General features: G+C 40.0%; 1 protein-coding gene across 2 annotated transcripts in view; it reads left to right on the top strand.

The window, feature by feature from the left end:
* The window catches only part of itgbl1 (integrin, beta-like 1), a 51,332-nt gene that overhangs the window by 6,095 nt on the left and 23,666 nt on the right, over positions 1-21,571 (top strand). For both annotated transcript variants that reach the window (XM_073474291.1, XM_073474290.1), the window contains exons 3-7: positions 7,480-7,626; positions 9,608-9,730; positions 11,162-11,302; positions 14,518-14,658; positions 16,110-16,256. In XM_073474291.1, coding sequence (XP_073330392.1) covers positions 7,480-7,626; positions 9,608-9,730; positions 11,162-11,302; positions 14,518-14,658; positions 16,110-16,256 — 699 coding nt within the window. The remainder of the gene's footprint in view (positions 1-7,479; positions 7,627-9,607; positions 9,731-11,161; positions 11,303-14,517; positions 14,659-16,109; positions 16,257-21,571) is intronic.

Here is a 21,571-nt window from a genome sequence, read left to right as displayed (position 1 = left end):
TTATCAACATACCAAATTCTACATACCTGTCTAGGACCAAGTGGGCAATTTGTTTTTTGTTCATCTGTCAATTTTTTTCACCTTCACTTTGCTGAATTTGCCCCATCAGCCATGAGCATAAAATGCAATGTCACAAATGAAATTCTCTGAAGAAAAATCTCCTTCTGCTTACTTGTAAGTGGTTAACATTCTACTTCCTGCAAAACTTTGCCAGAGAAAATGTAAACATAGGCTTATCTGCTCTGCTTGCACTGAATAATTTCATCGGATTTTGCAGAGGATCAGACCCCCAGTGAAAGGCATTAAGAATAACTGTATAGAAATGGCCAATCTTCTCGCTAAAGATTACTAATGTGGTCACATAGAGGCATTATATTAGTATTAGGCAGTATTATTATATTGAGACTTTTTTACAACCATTTAAAAACTCATTGTAGTATATTTAACTATGAGGTCTTTCAGGAGACAGTAGTTTATGGCTGTTGAAAATTAGTAAATTTTACTCAGAGGTTTTTCAAATATTTAGCCAACCCTCAGAGGAAACACTTCTCAGTATAATTCAGTTCTACTGCACAACACTCTACGGACTCCAAAATGACCATTTCAACAAAAACTGAGGATTAGAAGTCTCACAAAGATAGAAGTTATTGCAGAGCTATTTTTTTGGACTGCATTAGTTTTAAAGTGAAAGAGGACTGGCTGCAACCTGTCCCCAAGACTTACCATTATCAGATGATATACCCTGGAAGTTGTGTGAGAGGCTGCTCCCTCTGTGTTGATGTAAAGAAAAAAGGACCCTCATCTGTTTGTTCGGTGTCCTCTGTAGTCGCTGGGCTATGAGTGTCAGGGTTTAATGGAGATATGTGTGCATCCAGAGCAGGTCTAATGGAGATATGCGTGCATGTGTGTGTGCGTGCACGTGAGGGGTAGGGTGATTTATTTGGGGAGACAAGTTGGCTGCTGTGAGGAGCTCATTATGGTTCAGCAGTCTGGAGCAAGAAGGCCCTGCTTCAGCCTGATAATGGGGTTTCACTCACTGGTACACAGACTGCAAATGGAACCGAGATGTATCAGAAGAGGGATGGGTTTTCACACCAAGACACACCGGACACACACACACACACACACACACACACACACACACACACACACACACACACAGGATCAGGCTCTCATAGTGTAACATTCATGTGCACAAATATGCACAACCAACCACATACTCTCACATTCATATGCCTGTGTGCATAAAGGGCCCAGGATAATATTCAAAGCATATTGATAAGAATATACACACACAAACACACACACACACACACACACACACCCTCCCCCCAGTTGCTCAATGGCCCATGCAGCATGCATGGTCTGCTGTCTGACACTGGCAGCCAATTTCTCTCCCCGCAGCTCCCTTATCTCTGCCTCTCACAACTGCCCTGCTGATAAGATCCAATAGATTTTTTCTCCTTAGGGATAAACTGTGTGTTTTTCCTTTCCAAAAACATTAGCTTTCCTGGCATTGGAATGGTCTCTTAGCTTGGATGGCATTCACCAGGCAAACACGGGCTCCTTCAGATCCTCTCAATTAGAGCAACAATTCAAACTGGATGAAGAAGATGAGGATGATACATTTTTAAATTTAGATCTGATTAACACATTTTAAAAATCTATGTTGTTAACATTTCTTGTCTGGTTGAGTAAAACCCATGAGTAAAAAAAAAAAAAAAAGCCTTTATTACATTCAATTCCATTTTTAACTGTGAAGAGTGCCCTCACTTTGAAATAAGGTCCACTTCTTTTTCATGGGGAGTGTGTATCGTCTTTCCTTTTGTTGAGTGGGTTTCCTTTGGGTGCAGTCAATAGACATGTAAGCCAACTGAACTGGAAACTCTACATTTCTATACTATATGTGTATTCATAAAGATGAATATAGTAAACCCCCCAGGGTGTTCTTGCCCAATGCATGCTGGGATACAGGTATTATAGAAGCATGTGCCAGTAGTTCATATTCTAAAATGTCCCTGTTCTCTGCAGGAATGATTAGAGGAGGATGAGTACAGTAGGTCTCCTGTTCATTTTTTTTTTTTAATGAAAAAGAGTTGTACGTTCTTTCTACATTTGTAATACTTTCTTGTCCTCAGAATAGGCACAGGCATGCTCCCCAGTTCAAGATGTTTTCCCTTTTTTTGGTGTGATCCTCTACTTATAAAGTATCTCAGTTTAGATTATTAAAATTACCATTACCACTGGTTGTAAACCTATTGTAGGAATTATTTAGAATGCTTCTGTGTTGAGGGAAATCAATGATATCAAAATTTAAAATAGAAATGTACACTGTTAAATTAGCCTCCCACTTCATCAGTCTACTGTGTGCATGATGGTACTACAAAGTGGTGCATTGAATTGTTTGGGCAGCAAGGGCTGTTATATTTCTTAAAGGGGCTCTGTCGAACTTCTGTGTTGTAGTGGAAGCCAGTCATTAGTCAGTTGATGTTAACAGACCCCTTTTAAAAACTAAATTAACGTTAGCTTCTGTTGCTCTGTGTTAGCAGAGTGGAGAGAGCCGCTGAGACGAGGCACTCAAGAATGTGCCTAAAGTCGCGTAAAAATACTTCACAATGAAATCCACAGCAGCATTTAAGTACTTCAACAAATCGTCAACAGGCTTTTACAGGCGACTGGTAGAGACGGGAAAGGTCTCATATACTGTATCATATTTTGTTAAAATCCACTCACATATGGCCAATAAATAAGTGTAATACAATACATTCAAATTATTACATAGAGCCCCTTTAAAAAGCCCACTACGGCTAGAATGTTACTTGATCCATTGCAAGAAAAGCTGCCAGTGCTATTGCACACTATTTGTACAATGGAATCTTCCATGATGATGCTGAAAATACATCTTTTGCATCCAAATGTAATGGAACTTATTTGTGAGGGATGTTCGTGTAGCAAGAGGTAATATTTAACTTTTAGTTTAGCAGAGTTGGTGTTGATTTTAAACACACAGGCACTGATGCTGTCACTCACATGTTTTTCCTCCCTCTGGTACATCCCATCTTGTAGCAGAGCAATGGTATGATGACCTGGACTAACATCTGTTCACCAACTGTGCAAAACCTTCCTGTCATCGCGCTCCTCTGTTTGTTTCTGACTGTGTTTTTCTCTCAAAAGAAATAACCGACAGTACATGATAAACAGAACCTCTAGGCATTTAACCCTGTTTGTGAGTGTTTGAAGGAATATTAAAACCAAGCTCTTGTGGTCATTTTGTAATTATGTCACTCTCTGTGGTCACTGATGAGGGCCAACGTGGCAATGTTTCCATTCTCTCTTTCACAGCCTTTCCCTCTTTTTCCACTCATTGATGAGCCACGTGAAACCTCTCTCCCGCCTCGCTCTTGCTGTCTCTCTCTCTCTCTCACTCTCTTCCTGTCTGTGCTGAACCGAGCAAAGTGTTTTTCTCTGGTGTGTGCGTTCAGACAGGCTGTGCTTCTCTGCGATTTATGGTCTTTTTTCGATTGTCAGAAACACTGAGGGTGGTCCGGGGCTCTGCAGGCTAGCATTGTCACCATGAAAAAAACCCACTTGTAATTACAACACTTGTCAGTAATTACTGTTACAATATTGGGTAGCAATAGACCATTATATCAAGACTCAACCCCTCAGCGAGCAATCATCTTTGAGTTCAATCTTCATTGAAATGTAATGATTTATTTAATTTTTTTTAACAACACTTAGTGTAATGGCACGTAAAATGTTTGATCGCGCTCGAGTCAATAGTTCTCTCTTGTACCATCCCTCTAGCCACTGATGTGGATTGAGGCAGAAAGCCAAGTGTGTCTGCGACCCAAAACAGTCTGTAACATAATGATTCTGGCAGACTTTATCATACTGGTCTCCTCTCACCTGACCTCAAAGGAGCAGTTAAAATGGTGGCACAGTCAGAGTCTAAACCCATTTTCCCCCTGATTGATGGTTGTTTTGGGGTTCTCTAAGAACACATTTTAGCCTCTCTGCCTCTCTTTCCAAGGCTATGGGTTCCTGGCACAGTCCCCAGCCTCTGTGCCCCCCTGCCAGAGCCAGAGGAGATCCCACACGAGGGGGTTTGATGTCGGCAGCACATACTGTAAGAAGTCAGTTTGTCAAGTGCCGTTCCAAAGCAAACCCCTCTAGATCCACTTTCTGTCACTATTACATAAGCTTATGATGTTGCTTCCAATATGGATATAGACAGATGATATAAACATGGGAAAACAACTCACGAATGGCAGCCTGTCCAAACTGACTAATAGGTTTAGTACATAATTTCTGTTCATTTCCCAAAGAGAGGGAGAAAAAACAGAAAATAGGGACCCACAGTGGAATGCAGTTCTTGAGCCATTACAGCCCATTAAATTGTTCATCTCTGTGATTTTTTTTTTTCTGGTACATATTTTGATGTGCTCTCACTTAGATATTCTGAGCTCTGCTGGGCAGTGTGCCTGTGTGGTGAGTCACCTAATGATTCCAGCGTGGGCCGCAAGGAGAAAAAGCCACTCAAGTGTGTCCAAGTCCACTAGTAAAAGGCTATTTTGATTGGCACCACTAACAGCCACCAAAGACTTTATTTTGCAGAAGCAAGTGGTTCTGCATTGCTGTGATCAGTCCTGTAGAAGGTTTAAAAAAATCTTTAGAGGGATCGCAAAGTTGACAAATGAATGCCCAGAGAAATGTACAGAAAATAACGGAGGGATGAAGAGCGGGAGTTCCTCGTTTTGAGGCACAGAGAATGAGTTATTACCTGAGACAGGTGTCTCCCAGACCTTTTCCGCTGAACATGAGCTGACTAGTTGCCGTTTCACGCTCCGCAAGCCACAGGGGGAGGAAAGCAAGGAGGAATAATTACTCACTGAAATGAGTGCCATGTTATGGAGAACAGGATCTAAACAAAGTCAGTGGGGAAATGTCATTTGGAGATGAAAAATCAATTACAAATAATAAATGAGCACAGAGACAGTCTGAGTTTTTTAGATTTGCAATATGTAATGCATGTCTTACATTCAAGTGTTGCTGAAATCTCAGAATAGGCCCGAGATTGCCTCAAACGTAAGTGAGATATATGTTTTCTGCTCACGGAGAGGAAATTAGTTCTGGTACACATATTTAACCAGTAATCACTCAAAACTGATGAATTATTATGTTCCATACAAACCTATTTCCGTTCTTAATCTCTCTCAATATCACACTTTGTTTATCATTAAGCAGGAACAAGTTAAATTCTAAACCTGAAATTAGCTTGCTGCATGACTCACCATCCCCTCGTCATGGACAATTAATCATGGTAACGCACCATCACCTGTTATTACTGTCATTGATGCTGGCATGGATGCAACCTCTCTTTCCGACACCATTGGATGTATCCGGGCGCTGGTTGGACCCTGATTGGCTGAGCGCATGTGTCCGTTGCTGGAGTGTGGGATGGACCCTGACACCCATGTCACAGAGAATTGCTGCTCAGGAAGCACCAGGAAAGATAAACTGTTGACAGACAGCCACCTTCCCACACATAAACTTTTGCCCAGCAGACAAAGAGGGGCCGTTTTATATGTCAGAGTGATTACCAAGTGGAGATTAATGGGGGCTAGTGGGTGGTAGTGACTTGGTAATATTCTGCTGAATTAAATTGGAGAGACCTTAATCTAATTCTGTTTTTCAGCAATTGTGCGGTAGTTCCCACCCGCAAACAAAATGATGAATCCAAGAAGAAATGTCCACACATATAATCTTATTCTGATTATCTCCACGAGTCTGTGTTGAGTGCATAAAATCAAATAATAACCACAGAGCAATAAAATACTGTAGTAGCAAATGTACAGTGGCTGTGGTCTACAATAGAACTGAATCACAAATTACTTTAAAAGCAGCTTTGGTTGTGATGTGTGTGACTGTTTTTGCACTTAAATATGCAAACATTTTGACAGTCTAAGCACCCAGAGAGGTCTGCGTGTTAGAGCAGACAGCACATAAGAGAATGCCCTTTGCTTTAAAAGATCATGGCTGATTTATATGTGACTATATTGCAATAATATGGAATTTTGAACAATGTTCTATTTTTAAATAACTTTATATTTTTACAGAGTTGGGGGAAAGATTTCAATGCTTTGACAGCCAGCAGAAAGCACACTCTAATCTCTGCCCCTCCATTTTTACAGTTTGTATGTCAGCAACCCAGTGTCATGCCAGTTTGTGAAATAGTTCCAAAAATGAATCTATAGGATGTGTGTACATGGGCACGAGTTGTCCATTATTTTTTTTGTGAAAAGTTTGAAATGGAGAATTAGTGTTCATGTACACGAATCCTAGTGATCAAATTTCATCAATATTGCATTATCTGATTTTTGTTAACACAAAACCAGAATCATCTTTCCCCCACCCTTAACCAAAGTGAATCAAATCTAATCCGTTCTCTCACCCTTCTTCTTTTCGTTGTCTCCCTTGTTTGTGTAGTGTTGTTGAGGCATAAACCAAACCCCAGACTAGATTTGTAAATGGAATGTTTCATTCACTCATAGAAACATGGTGCAGACACAAAAGATAGTCGTGCTGAGAGTCAGAAAAGCAATTTAACATTTTTTACTCAGGTACACATTAAAATGTGTGACAATTTCACAAACTTCAGTGAACATTACATTGAACCTTGAAATTTCTCTAAAATCTGTCCTAAAATCCTGTGCTGCCGCTTCCTTCGAAGTGCACTTTCCATATTCTTCCTTTCCTTGAACCTGTCCCTAAGCGTCCCCTGAGACGTATCGATAATGAGCAGAGACAGGGGACTTGCCTGTTTTTAATGACTGATGGATAGTCCTTGAAAAGGACACCACATTTACATGATGAACGAGACAGGAGAATGATTGAGTGTGGCATACAAGGCCCCGTGCTGCTCAATGCAATGGGAGCAACATTTATAATAACTTGTCAACAGCCTCCATTTGCATCATATGATCCCTCCTGTTTTTCATAATGCTCACTACGGCCATCAGAATGATGAGAAATAGTGACGCCAGGTTGCCTGCGTGGGTCCTCTGAACACTGTAATGCTCCTACTGAGTGATTGATGGGGAAATTAATATATCATCCTGAAATTTTGTAACAAAAAGGGTTGTACTGCAAATAAGACTTGAAAGATATAAAAGACAAATTGTACTCCTTGCCTGGTTGCTTAGACAAACCTTTATGCATCTCCAGAGAAATGTATGATATTTAACATCTACTAAAACAAAGACAACTGGGAGCACAATGGGTTCGTTATGATAATTAGGAGTCAAGGGAGTCGAATGAATCCCAAAACGCTAATTCATGTACTCTCCTGGTAGAGCAATGCCATCATGTCGATTTTAAGATTACACTGTGTACTTGTGTTTATAGAGTGATTTGCAGCACTGGCAATGGGTATGCTTTTCAGCATCGATAAACAGCGTGTGGTGTGTTTCCCTTCAGACCGCGGCTTCTGTGACTGTGGGACGTGTGAGTGTGACGAAGGCTGGTCCGGAGATGCCTGCCAGTTCCAGGAGGAGTGTAACCTCCCCAACAAGAAGAGCAAAGAGCTGTGCAAAAACCCACAGGGGGTGGTGTGCTCCAACAGAGGTACTGTGATCACACACACACACACACACACACGCACATGTATAAACACAATCAGTTTTATTGTTATATACCGTTGAAAGAGTGCACTTAAAATTTAAACAAGCAGTACTTTATATTCACATGCTGACACAGTAACCACAAAACAATGACATGAAATTGCACTTTTAATATTTTGCTTTGGTACCACTTTCCAATAGTTGAGATATTCACTTTAAACATAAAATAAAGTTGTAACTAATGGCTCTTCCAAAATGCTTTAAAAACCAGTAATAAGCCATTTTAAAGAAGAGTTATATGTTGCCAGGTTGTGAAATCTACTGCACAGATCTGATTTCTTATCATTACGTCAATTCCTCACACATGCTATAATAAACCATTGAGTCTGCAGCTTGCATGTTTCAATGAGTTTGTCCTTTTCAATGGCTTATACCAACCAAATATATGGATGAAGTCAAGGGGAACCTGCTTTCTTTCTAATGGCCAGCAGGCAGTGACTCCACTGGTTTCCAAAATTAATCTGATTGTATGTAAGCTTATGAGAAAATGGCCTTACTTCTCACTTGATTTATTTCCTCAGTAAACAGTTTACTAAAAAGTTTATGGTCTCTATCAAGTCTTCTTCACTACAGCATGATTTCATTCAGTAAATGATGGTCCCAATTAGAGTAAAATAGAAGATAAAACAGGGTATTAAAATAGGGCGTGGCTACCTTGTGATTGACACGTCGCTACCACAGCGTGTGCTCAGGATCTCAGTCACATCCAATCAGGTTGGAGACCTAGCAACGCGTATCCTCTGCAATTCTACCCTCTCGTCCAAAAGTAGGATTGATGGTGGCTGTAATGCAAAACTCGAGTCTTTAGAAAGGTAGTCCACAAACTAATTGGCGAAGTCACGGTGGATTTACACTTGTATTAACCATAATAAAGCCATTAGTTACAACTTCAAACCCCTTTCAGTTCAGTTCTTACAGTTTAGATACTTGTGATCTATCAGTGTAAACAATCTCTTTTCACTAACGCAGGTACATTAAATTATTCCATGCATGAATCAGCATCACTGGGAAGAGTGACCTCTTGAGTTAACAATACTGTAAGTAAGTATTGATAATTCAATTTCATCTTAAATCTCATAAGTTTATTTGATGCACACAGTCAAGGTTTGTGTGTTTATGTCTGTGGACACTTGATTGATCATTGGCACAATGAAGACACACACTGTGAGCTGATGTCTGGGCTGACATCCCCTCACCTACTGAGGCTCAACACCACCACTGGCCCCCAGCTAAATGAAGGATAAACACAAATTTGGGTGTCTGCTTGTCAGTGTGTTCACACACACACAAATATAACTCAACCACCTTCAGACACCAGTCTAGATCTGTTGCGACACGAGGACGGCGCCACCAACGCACATCTGCTAACCAGCTGGGCTCTTGGTCTCAAAGTTCACTGCATCAAAACATACAGACATACGTCCTTCCGCCCACAACTGACCACATACTGCAAACATATACACACAAACAAACTTGACCCTTTTCAACAAATAAACTCAAAGGGACAGTTCGCCCCACTATCAAAAACACAGTTGCTGGAGTTTTACAGATATTGGCTGTAGAGAAGTCTGCCTTCCCTGGATAATGTTGGTGCTTAGAGCACAAAAGATATGTTTGAAAACCTCAGCAGCAATGAAAGAAAATAGTTCCGACATCATACTGCTCACAACAGGGTCTGTGGATTGTCTTGATTTGTGGAAAGAGACATTGCTGGCGAGTTTTTTCAAATGTATTTTCTGGCGCTTTGAGTGCCGTCTAATAACATTATATTCTAGAGAAGGCAGACTTCTCTTCTCCCGATTATTTCCCAAACTTGGCAACTTAAACCAGAACAATCTAGATGAATAAATGGCACTACAGGTAAGAAAAAAAAAGTATTTTTTGATTTTGTGATGAACTGTCCCTAAAGCTGGTATCTTTAATAGGCACCTGCCACTGTGGTAGCTGCATGTGCGACAACGAGGACGACAGGGGACTGGTGACTGGACGTTTCTGTGAGTGTGACGACAGCGAGTGTCTGGACGAGGACACCGGAGAGGTGTGTGGAGGTATGCCCCGCAGACCCCGTCTCACCCCTTCACTCTTCACCCAAAGCAGAACAGACACCTTAGTTTAACATATGGTGTCACTCTGTCTCAGTTGGCTTATTTCTTTTTTGCAGCTGTCATACAAACCAGAGACTTTCTCTTTTGGAATGACTACTATTATATTGAAGGAATACTGCCACAGTTTATTTTTCTGTTATATTGAGAGTTAGAGATCACTGATGTCATTTGACCATGTGCTTAACCTCTCCCCTGAAGAGCAACTGCCCAATATCCAATCGTAGCTCAGGAATTGCTATGTTGCCTAGCTTAGCACAGAAAGAGCAGAGTACCAGCCTTCCTCTGTTGAAGACACATCATGTTTTGGGTTTTTTCTACCTTAAAATAACAGCTTCTAAATCATTTTGATGGAACAGTGTCTTGTAATAGGGTGAATGCTGTCTCCGTCACAGCCACTCTGGCCCCCCTTTCACTTGTTTCTGTAACTTATGTAACTTCAGTTCATCAATGTTTACTTCAACATGCAAGTTTTCAACACATAACATTATCATGACATCGCACCTACATTATGTCAAATTGTTACAGACCTGGGATTTGTATTTTCCACAGTGATGTTGCACTCAGAAACTGTGGGGGGCGCCAAATCGCACAAAATGCCAATTTCGACATAATATTGCTTTTAAAAGTAAAAAACAAATCTTTCAAGGAAATCCAAAACTTATACGTCATCTTGTTAGCTACCAAGCCCACCAGCACATCTAGGAGTTGGCTGTTTTCCCAGTTAGTGCCTCCCGTGTATTACAGAGGTAATCTTCAGTTTCTCAAAAAGATAATGATAAAAAAGATAATTTTTTTGTCCATTTCAAAGGTTGAAATGGCCCTTTAGTCCATTTTCTTAAATAGTATTACACATTACATATTTATTTATTTATTTTTTATCCAGATGGTCATTTTTTTGTTCTCCTCTAACTGGTAAAACAGCACACAATCTGTAAATGAGCCTGATGCTCTTTTTAAAGTAAGTTTTCTGACAAAACACATCAGCCCCATGTGACCATGAAGGTTAATTGGAAGTTAAATGTAATTTGAGCTGTTCTCAGGCAACTGGATTTACCAGTGTTATACTCACCCCTGTTGTTCTTCAGTGCCTGTTTGTCAGGGTTAATTAGCCATTCACAAGTTCATTTTGAAAAACAAATTCTAACATTACCACTTAAAAGCGGTCACGACAAATGTCAAATGTTGAATATTAGTACACTATGTTTTTGAAAAGGGCATCTTTTCTGATTTTGTTTGGCACAAACATAACATTATCAGCATTTGTAGTAATTATACAATCCTCTTGAAATCCTAAAACCTGAAAATGTAAATGAGTAGCAAGGTGAAATCTGTTTAACGCTGAGGTGAACTCATCACTCTCGGATCTGCTTCCAGGCCATGGCCAGTGTTACTGTGGAAACTGTTACTGTGCTGCTGGTTGGCATGGAGACAGATGTGAATTCCTGTGTGACATCAGCCCATGGGAAAGCAAGAGGAGATGCACGTCTCCAGATGGCAAAATCTGCAGCAACAGAGGTCTGTTTACCCGCTTCAAAGCCAGTATACAACACACAACCAGAGTAGTCTGGGATCCCATCTTGTATGGTTATTTCATGATTGTTGATTCAATTATAATATCAATTTTGAATGTGATATTATCATGAATGGAAATTAAAATAATAAAATACATGCAAAATATTGAAAACATGTTTTTCCCCAACAGCCATTATCCAGATGCAGATATTTATCATCACTAATTCACGCAGCACCTTACAGCTTGACCGTACAGCTACACAACTCATTAGAATCCATCCCAACGGTGACAATTCTAATTGAATTATGCTGCTGAGAAACAGGAAACAAACATTCAGGTTCATTTCCTGTCTGTTATCTGGAGTCATTAGAGGAGGAAAACACGCTGTCCTGGAAGAAGTGAAAAACGGATGGAAATGAATGGAAATGATACTCAATCTAGATGTAAATATATTAGTTCCCAGTATGTGTGACCAGTTCAGTGTGACTTCTGCCATCTACCAGAGATGAGGAGTCGTCTTCGACATCGACCTGTTAAAGTAAGAAGATAAAAAGAGGAAGACAATGGAAAAATACTGGCTCAAGAAATCATTATACAAATGCCACTGAAAATCATCAGAGCTTGGTGGACAGGCAGTCAGAGAAAGAGCTTCACTAACCTAACTCAAGTGATCCTGAGGGATTTCACTTAAGCTCTCTAAAATTAATTACAGTGGACTGGCTGAGGGCTGGCTAAGTGGTAGGGCTAAATGGTAGGCTACATGGACGGAGCCCCTATGATTTATGGTTAAGTGCACAGCTGACACAGCATGAACAACCATTCACAATGTACATGGTGTAGTATTCCATTGTACTCCTCTTAAAAGGGCATGCAAAGACAATCCCCAGAGTAACAAGAGAAAAGGACATAGGAAATATGAGTGCAATTAAAAATGAGTCCATATTGGTTTGAAATGATTTATTGCTACTGGTTTTATCTGAAATTCAACCATGACACATTATTTCTGCTTGTTCAATAAGTTTATCAGTGTTTCCCAATTCTTTCAAAAGCAACTGTTATCAATTTAATTGTCTATGGATTCCTTTATTGATTGCTTTTTGATACATGTGGGAGAAAAGATTATTAGCTTTGATGTAGTTTTATTACTCTCTCTGTTGAGCAAAAGCTACGTGAAGAAAACCATTACAGCATGTACAGGAAATCTTAAAGGTTTGAAAAGTTGTCATATTTGAGAATAAATCGTGCACTGAAACTATGAGATACAACTGGAAACTGGCTAAGATTTTTAAGAACTGATGAAACAAAACACATGTAATGTGTCAAATTTGATTCTTTTTTACATTTAGTTATGTCTATTCAAGCCAAAAAACTATGCATAACCTCATTGACTAGTTAATAATGCAGCGTGAGTTACAGCTAGTGGCATAGCAGATGAGGAGCTTGAGCCAATGCATTATTGAGTTTTTAAGGTCCAGTGTGTAGGCTTTACTGGCACTGAGGAGTGTGGTTGCAGATTGAAACCAACTGAGCACCCCTCGTCTCACCCTCCTCTCCAAAGCCCTCTCTAGAGTCAATGTTTGGTTTGTCCATTCAGGGCTTCTGTAGAAATGGTTAGGGTGAGGGCCCACTCTCTCTGTATAGGCTATATACAGTAAAAGGCTCATTCTAAGGTAACAAAACCAGAGTTATAAGTTTGAAGTGATTATGCACTAATGAGAACATAATTATGAATATTATATTCCATCCCCTAAATCCTACTCACTGGACCTTTAAGGATAGGGCAGGTTAGGTAAGGGGAATAGCTTCAGATCATGGTTTGGATTAAAAAGGGGAAATGGAGAATTTCATTTCAAAATTGAGAAAAAAGATCGCAGATTAGATTGTTAATTGTGATTGTGATTAAATTGATCATTATTTTTTGTGGGCAGAATGCCTCAAGTAGTACACAAGCCAGACAAATTGATTCTTAATTCCCATCACTATATAACATGCAACCATTTTGCTCTGAATTAATCCTCCTTTAAAGCATTGTGAAGATAATTCCTGGTGATTACAGGAGATGGATCAACGATGATGATTACATAAAAGAGGCTTGATTTGATTTCATCATCCTGTATAGATGTAGAGATGTGAAGTGTTTTGTAAGAGACTGTAAAATGTCCTCCCTCTTTCTCTCCTGCTGCGCTCAACGGTAACCTTTATCTCCTGCTCTGCTCACTCTCTGATGAGTGAATGATTTGACTGACAGTACGGAGTGGATTACTCTCTTACTCCGTTCCAACGACCCGTCGACCCCCTCCATCTGTTAGGTTCAACTAGTCTCCACAGTTGGGCTAATAATACACTAACCGGCGTGCTGTCAAAATGACAACAACCACAAAATGCTGGAGGCTAAACACGTGCATCTGTACGTGGTTTCTTGATCAAAACAATTTGAGTCTGAGATAGTGTGGTTGCATGAGGCACACAGAGAGGACATTTTCCCTTTTGTGTGACGATGGAGGTCAAAACCAGTCTCTAAGTATACAGATCATTAATGCATTCTGTAAAGCAGCTCTGGTTTTATAGACTGTATAAAGCCTTTATAGAACGTTTCTGAGCAGTAACTAGTACAGGTGCTGTAATCTGCTCCGGTGAAGCCAGGCTGTGACATTTGTGGCAGACATAAAAGTGCATGGCTCCATAAATCCGAGGCTCCAGGGTTATGAGGTGGTGAGGGAGACCGAACCGAGGGCCAGGGGCCAGACACGCGCCAGCCACAGCCCACAGACTTGCCAGCTGGCCTGGCTCCCCTGGGGTTCCCTGTGCTCTGTCACTGCTGATAAGAGAAAATGGGATTTCCACTAGCTGCTGCTCAGCTGATGCCTGGGCTAAGATGTAAAACAAATGAGAAAGAGAGAGAGACAAACAGACAGATACGTAGATCAAAGAAGAAGAATGAGACAGGAGGAGAACTTGTATTTATCCTGTTGTCTGTAGCCTCTGCTGAGTAGAAAAGTGTATCCTGCCACCACCGCCCACATCTGTGGGAGAAGATGTTAATGTTAATAATATCAATTGTATTTTGCAGTGTTTCTTTTTGTGTGTACGTGTTTTTCCCCAGTTCTCATTGTTGATTTATTTGGACTGTACAGCTGAAAAAAAACAACCTTACAATGCAATGTGAATTTACAGTATGTGTGTTTGTGTGGTCGTGTTTGCCGTGGCTGTTTGTCAGGGACCTGTGTATGTGGAGAGTGTAGCTGTCACGATGTAGATCCCTCTGGCGACTGGGGAGATATACATGGAGACACCTGCGAGTGCGATGAGAGGAACTGTCATGCAACCTACGACCGATACACGGATGACTTCTGCTCAGGTCAGCATGAGGTTTTTGGATTAAAAGAAATACTGTACACGTATGCAACTATGCAACATTTACAGAAACTTAGAGTCCCTTTGAAAAAAACAGTTAAAGAAAAGGTTCAAGGTTTTGGGATATATGCCTGTTTGCTTTCTTGACAAGAGTTAGATGAGGAGATAAATAGCACTCTCATGTTTGTCTTCTAACGATGCACCTGGAGCCAGTAGCCAGTTAGCTTAGCTTAGCACAAAGACAGGAAACAGGAGGGAAGGTAACAAAATTTGCTCACAAAATTGAAACTTTAATGTGCCAGACTTGTAGTCTCTGATGGTTGGCTAAGAAATAGTTAAGCAAACTGCAATTGTTACTTCAGAGTTTGTACAGTTTAAACAAAGAAGATGTGTGTTAGTTGATTAGCTGTAGAGGAGCTGGTAGGTCTTGAAACCTTTAAACAGAGCCAGGCTAGCTGTTTCCTCGGGTTTTCAGTCTTTATGTTAAGCTAAGCTAAATAGCTAGTGGCTCCAGGTGTACGTTTAGCTACTGTGTGGATGTGAAACTGATATCGGTCATGTTTTTTCATCTAACTCTCAGTAAGGAAGTTAGCAGGAGTTTTCAAAAAGCAAGTGTTGCCTTAAAAGAGAACTGATTTATGCAATGTACAGCTACTGGTATATCATTTTGTTTACCATTTAATATTGTTTATAATACCATTCATTAAGCCTCACTTTTGGGTAAGTCCAGTTTCACTTAACACACCAACAACAGCTTCGCATCTGATTCTAATACTCTGGTGCAACTCTGCAGTTGTAAAAAAGAAACTTTCCATATAACTTAACAATAAACTGTGGAGGGCTGGGAATGACCTTTTCACTGTTTCACGAAGAATTAATGAACAACATATGATGGATGGTACCACTGTGCCTACAATTCGTTAAACTACTAATTTAAGTACCAGAAAATATGTTAGCAATCTTGCGCATACACAGTTAACAACCTTCATGTGTAGTTCACTGCAGCAGAGAATGCAAGCACAGTTCACATCTTTTAACATTTTAAATCTCATCTTTCTCCATCAGTTTCTCTGTGTTTATCCCCCGGACCAAACCAGTTTTAATCAAAGTTGGTCAACCAGGAGCTTAGAAGAAGCCAGACAGTCAAAGCTTGTTTAGTCGATGTTCTGAGGGACCCCTAAATTCCTCTTCATCAGTCTTCACACACACGCACTCACACACACACACACACACACACACACACACACACACACACACACACACACACACACACAGAAGCTTCCATTTTTTACTTTTCTGCTCCATAACCTAACTCCCCATCCTGCTTGGTGTGTCCACATCACTCAGTGGTGTTTTTTCCCCCTCAGTGGGCTTAGTTGAATTTTCCATGTACAAAGCCTCCACTTTGTTTCACCTCTGTGCTTCCTCCACCTCTTATCTTTTTCCTCTCGGCAGGTCATGGCCAGTGTAATTGTGGCAGGTGTGACTGCAAGGAGGGATGGGCTGGGAAGAAGTGTGAGCATCCTCTGTCCTGCTCCTTGTCTCTGGAGAGCAGTGTGAAGAAGTGTCGCGGAACGTCCAATTTGCCCTGCTTCGGACGAGGTACCTGGTCTTCCCATCCGCTCCTGTTGCCATGGTTACTGCAGCAGGCCTGTACTCCCTCCTCACCTCTTGGTGTAAAATAGGCCATTTCCAGTGTTTCACATCTCTTAATCCATCCTTAAGAGGGCTGGAGAGATAAATCTGATAGTGTCTTTAAACAAGCCGTAAACTGAAAAGCAACCGTGCATTGCATTTATTCTTTTAAACTATATCCTAAACATGAATGTTGTAATATTATGAGAGGTAGTGTCATCCAACAATAGAACAAAGACTACAACCCATCATGGCATCCATTAAAAGACTACAAAACCCATAGTCAGCCAGGCAGTCATGACAATGCTTGCTGCTCAGCTGAACCATATAAGCAGTTTGCCCTTTGTCAGAGGATGATGCGATGTAGGCTACGTGGCTACGTCACGCATGAATGTGGAAGTAAGCAGAGGCTAGAGGTAAACAAACCAGCAGACAAAATGGAGAGAGGTCTTCAGGAATTACTTTTGATAGTGCATGTCATAATTGTTCTTGCATGTCAGCTAACACTGGCCATGTTGCATGCTGTCCGGAGATGACGAAGAAATGCAAAGATTATAATGCACGCAGCAGACAGCGGAAACAGCTGATCAGTCATGTGAGTTGAATGTTAGAGTTTATTCGGCAAATCTGTTCCCAGCAAACATTTTGCACATTACTTACTTACTTACTTTTGTATGAGACTGTCCATTGTCTTTTTAAGAAAATCCTACATAGTATAGCTTTAAGTTGGCCTGATAGGAAGAGACTGAATTCCCTGAGTTTAAGTAGTAAAACAATGCTTCACTGTCTCGATGTCATGCACCACCCCTTTTACCAAGCCCCAAGAGAATAGCTCCCCACATCTCAAGACATCCCAATATACGTACATGCAGGTTGCACTACTGCTTGTCAATGCCTGTTAGGATTTTGTTCTGATATGTGTGCTTGTGCTCATATATATATGTATTATATATGCACACTTATATGCCTGAGTAAGATTAAGGGGCACTGTTTGCCTGCAACAATGTAAGCCACGGCTAGAACAGCTCTCTCAATAGAACAAGCTGTAGGTCGATGTGTCGAGATTTATTACAGTGCACTGTATGCTTCATTAGTGGCCATGCTGGTCAGGGGAAGCTTGTTTTCTTGGAGCCTCCAAATGTAAGGCCTAATACTAATATTAGATTCAGATACTGAGGCAACACTGGAAACTCATGCAAGGGTCCAAGTTGTGCTTCAGTTGTTGTCCCAGTCATGCACCCTTGAGGCTGTTGATTGATGACAGTAAGGTGAAATCGAGGGAATAGATAAACAAAAAATGTAAATAACAGAAGTGTATTTTTTAGGGCGAGAAATCCGACATGCTGTACAAGCTGTTTGTGTCGTAGACTACAAATGAAAATATATTTACAATGAAAAGGGCTCTACTTTGGAAACTTGTTTTTAAATGTTGTGTCTTTTTCTATAGAACTAATTATTATTTAGTGAAGAAGCAACAATAAAGTTCAGGAGAAATTAACATTCTTAGGTATTATTTATCATTTGATTTATTTGATGCTCAAAAACTCACCTAGTCTGCTTCATCAGGACTGTGTGGGTGTGGTTTCATCAGATTTACAAAACATAAGCAAACAACCCCACTATTGTCATCAGATTCAGATTAAAATACTGCTCAGCCCTTGTTGGTGCACAGACATATGATATCACCTTCTCCTGCTCACTTAAAGCAGTGAGCTCAGACAGCATGGCACAGACAGAAATCTCTCACTTGAAATAACCTAAAACTGTTCAAACTTTGGCAGAAATGTGTCTTTAAGAGCCATCGCTCAAAGTAGTTTTAACAGCCTTTTAAATCTGTACGTGATGCACAAACCCTCAATTAAGATGTACACAGCCCAAAGCTTTCTAGCCAGTAAAGGGTGAAACAAATTACTCACCTTTCGCAAAGCTGCGCTGATTAATCTTTACTGGCAGTGGACGTAAACACCCATGGCCACGTCTGCAATATACTGTATTAATTTGAAATATCATAAAACTAATTGGGTGAGTTGAAATCACATTTTGAGTTAAGTAATCCAGAAAGAATGGAAAATATATTCATGTTGCGTTGGAGGTTTAGACATTGCTCTCCCTAAAAGAAGCAGATGAATGAATGTTTAAGTTTTAGACAACTGTGCAAAGCTGGAGTCAAGAGCAAAACAGAATAGGTCCTATGTGACTTCATTGATATCAGTGTTCAACCTGTGTGTGGATAATGTACTGGCGCGAAGCAGTGCCTTAGAAAGAAAATGAAATAAAACATGACGTTATAGATATAAGCAACATCATGATTGTTGTGCAACTGCCAGGCTTATATTTTGCCTTGGATTTACTTAAAGGTCATATCGATAACATTTTTATAGACAAATCATAAAACAAAACAAACAAAAAAAAAAAACATCTACAGAGCTCTGTATCTCTTTTCAATAAAAACATTATTACGATTGTGAATCAATCATTTTAAAATGTTTGTTGGGTCCAAAATCATTGTTTTGTTTATGTTTGTGTAAGAATTCTGACAGTTAGTTCCAGCTACTACAAGAAGGTTGTCAGTCAGTAGTATAACACTGTTGGTATCACAGGGTATCTGTGTTTTGTCAGTGATTAGCAGTCTCGGTAGTTGGTAGTAATTTGTGGAAAACAATGCAAGAATGGCTGAGTTCTACAGTATGCACCAAGCATACTGTCCTGCCCTAACGTTAGCTAGCATTAGCAATATTAAAGTTAGCTGGTGTTAGCAACATTAACATTTGCAAGCTTGTGCTAGCAACATTAGCAATGTTCACTAGTGCACAAACTGGCAACCTGTTAAGGGGGCAGATGATTCGAAAAACAGCGGTGTTGTAACATGAATGCAGTAGGGGGAGCTGGAATGTCACATTGACATTAACTGATTTTGCTTGACAGCTAAGGAGTAATGTAATGAAACCAGAAACATGGCAGGTTTTGTCAGCCTGAAAATCAGAACTAAAGAAAATGAAGACCTAGCAAATTTAATTTTCATCGTGTAGGAAGGGTTCATATTCAAGGGATTTGAGTAAAGAAAGCTGTTGTAAAGTCTCCTAAAATGAGATCAGACACAAGTTATTTCTTCCATAACTAAGCTAGACAACATTCAGCAAAGTTAGTATTATGGTGTAGATTTTTCAGACAGATACTATGTCCAGAGTTAACAATGCACAATGGTCACGTTACCGTTGTTCTCAAACTGACTGACACCTGCATTGTTCCAAAGTACGTACGCTATGGTCATTTGTTATAAAGATAAATTATCAAGTAGCTACATAATGCACAAGTCATCTGAGGCATTGCTTGTACCCATATTTTACACTGCTGCAGCAGCCTTAATCAATCTGCTTTACAGTGCTGTATGAGCCATTGTTCAGTGTAGCATTATTCCATTCATTTTGCTCCAAACATTGGTGTAGTTTTCTGGAAAATGCCCAGCAGTGTCCTTGTACTTCAGGATGAGACAATAAGAAAAGGTAAAGCCGGCTGTACTGTTGGTCTCACAGTGATTCAACTTAATAATGTAGGCGGTGGTGGGCGATACCACAGGGAGCACAACCTGCCTGGTCACAGGGCTCTGTGGATTTAACAGGGGTTAATGTGAAGCATTGATTTCCTGTTTCATTTGAAATCCACAGCCTTTCTGCCGCATCCGTGTTCCAAATGTAAAGAGAGGATATGTGGACCGCAGCGTACTGTGTGTTATTATAGTGGCCATAGACATCCCTCACAACCATACATGGGAAAGCTGCTGATTAGATCAGGCACCTGAGACAGATAGGGAGCAGCCGCTTTCATGGAGACGACTACATCAACAAGTCGACATGACCATAAGTCAACAATGGAACAATGACATCAGTATGGTAAACAAAACCTAACATATTGTAATGACTATAGGAAGTGCACTCTACACAGAGAACCAATTTGTTGTCTTTGAATACATCAGCTGTTCATTACATATTGTGTCTGCTCCATAACTGATGCCCTCAAACCAATTCCACAACAACAGGGCTGAGCAGACACAGTGGCCCCCCTCACATAATGAAACAGCAAAGATTAACTTGTGCTGGGAGAGTTAATTAGCTTTAATTCCTCCAGCACTACCTTTAAATTATCTCCAATTGCTGCAACAAAATGGAACTTTAAATTACCCTTTAACGTTCCTGCACAATAGAACAATTAATGGGATCCATAAATTCCTCCTTTTAAATATTGCATATTTTTCTGCCATCCCTGTCCATTCAGTGACAATCTACAGTGTACATTTACACAACATGGCACAGTAATGAACAAATGTGAATAGTAATGTTAATAATAAAAAATTACATTATTTACATTAAAGTTGTATTACATTAATTGTTTTACATTAAAGAGGTTTTTGAATAATATCATATTTTTTATTATGTAATCAATCTAGAGAAAGAAGAAAGAAAAACAATGCTCAAACAAAAGCCTCAGTTTGAAAAAAGTGATTCATCTGATTTAATGAGTTAGTTTTTTATTAAATCAACTTTGTTTACATAACTTGTCAATTTAAATAATAATCGTGTCCTGAGGCTAACTGCAGCATTATGCTTCAGCAGTGTGAGCCAACGAATAGAATTTGTTTGTTTTTTTCAGGCAGAATATTTTGTTTATCTTTATCATTTATCTTTTGTCAATATGTTTTTACTTTTGGATTTTACAACACTGAGGAGTTATTGGAAATGTTTTGGGTTGGAGTTGGAAACAATCGCAGCCATCCAGGGAATCTAATTATACAAATAGTGTAATATAAATAAATTGGTGTAGCATAATCTTCATCTTCATCTGTGCATAACTGCTGTGTTTAAACAGAATGAGACAAGCAAAAAAAAAAAAAAAAATGCTGCACAGCATTCGTATGTTGATTTAGAATTCAAAAGTCAACATTGTTTGAAGCTTTGAATTGACTGTGCGTAAACTGAGTGTTTAGGACTGCATGTGATTGCATGTGTGGTTCTATTTACTTCACTGTCTTTTCCAAAGTATGCTCAGTTGGTTCAGTGGTTTGAAGATCACAACCGTTGGAAACAAATTATTGTTCAGAGAGAGTTCATCGCAAGGTTTCGATAGATGGCAAGGGATGTGAAGGGGGAGAAAATGGGAGAGAGAGGGGAGGAGGTCTGTGAGAAACGGGGGACAGGAAGCAGGGTAGGAGAGTAGAGAGAGAGAGAGAGAGAGAGAAACTGAAGGAGACAGACGTAGAAAATCACTTAGGCATGGATGAATGCGGC

The sequence above is a fragment of the Pagrus major genome, chromosome 9 (genome assembly GCF_040436345.1).
Source record: "Pagrus major chromosome 9, Pma_NU_1.0".
Classification (NCBI taxonomy): domain Eukaryota; kingdom Metazoa; phylum Chordata; class Actinopteri; order Spariformes; family Sparidae; genus Pagrus; species Pagrus major.
This window is presented reverse-complemented; position numbering and strand designations above follow the sequence as displayed.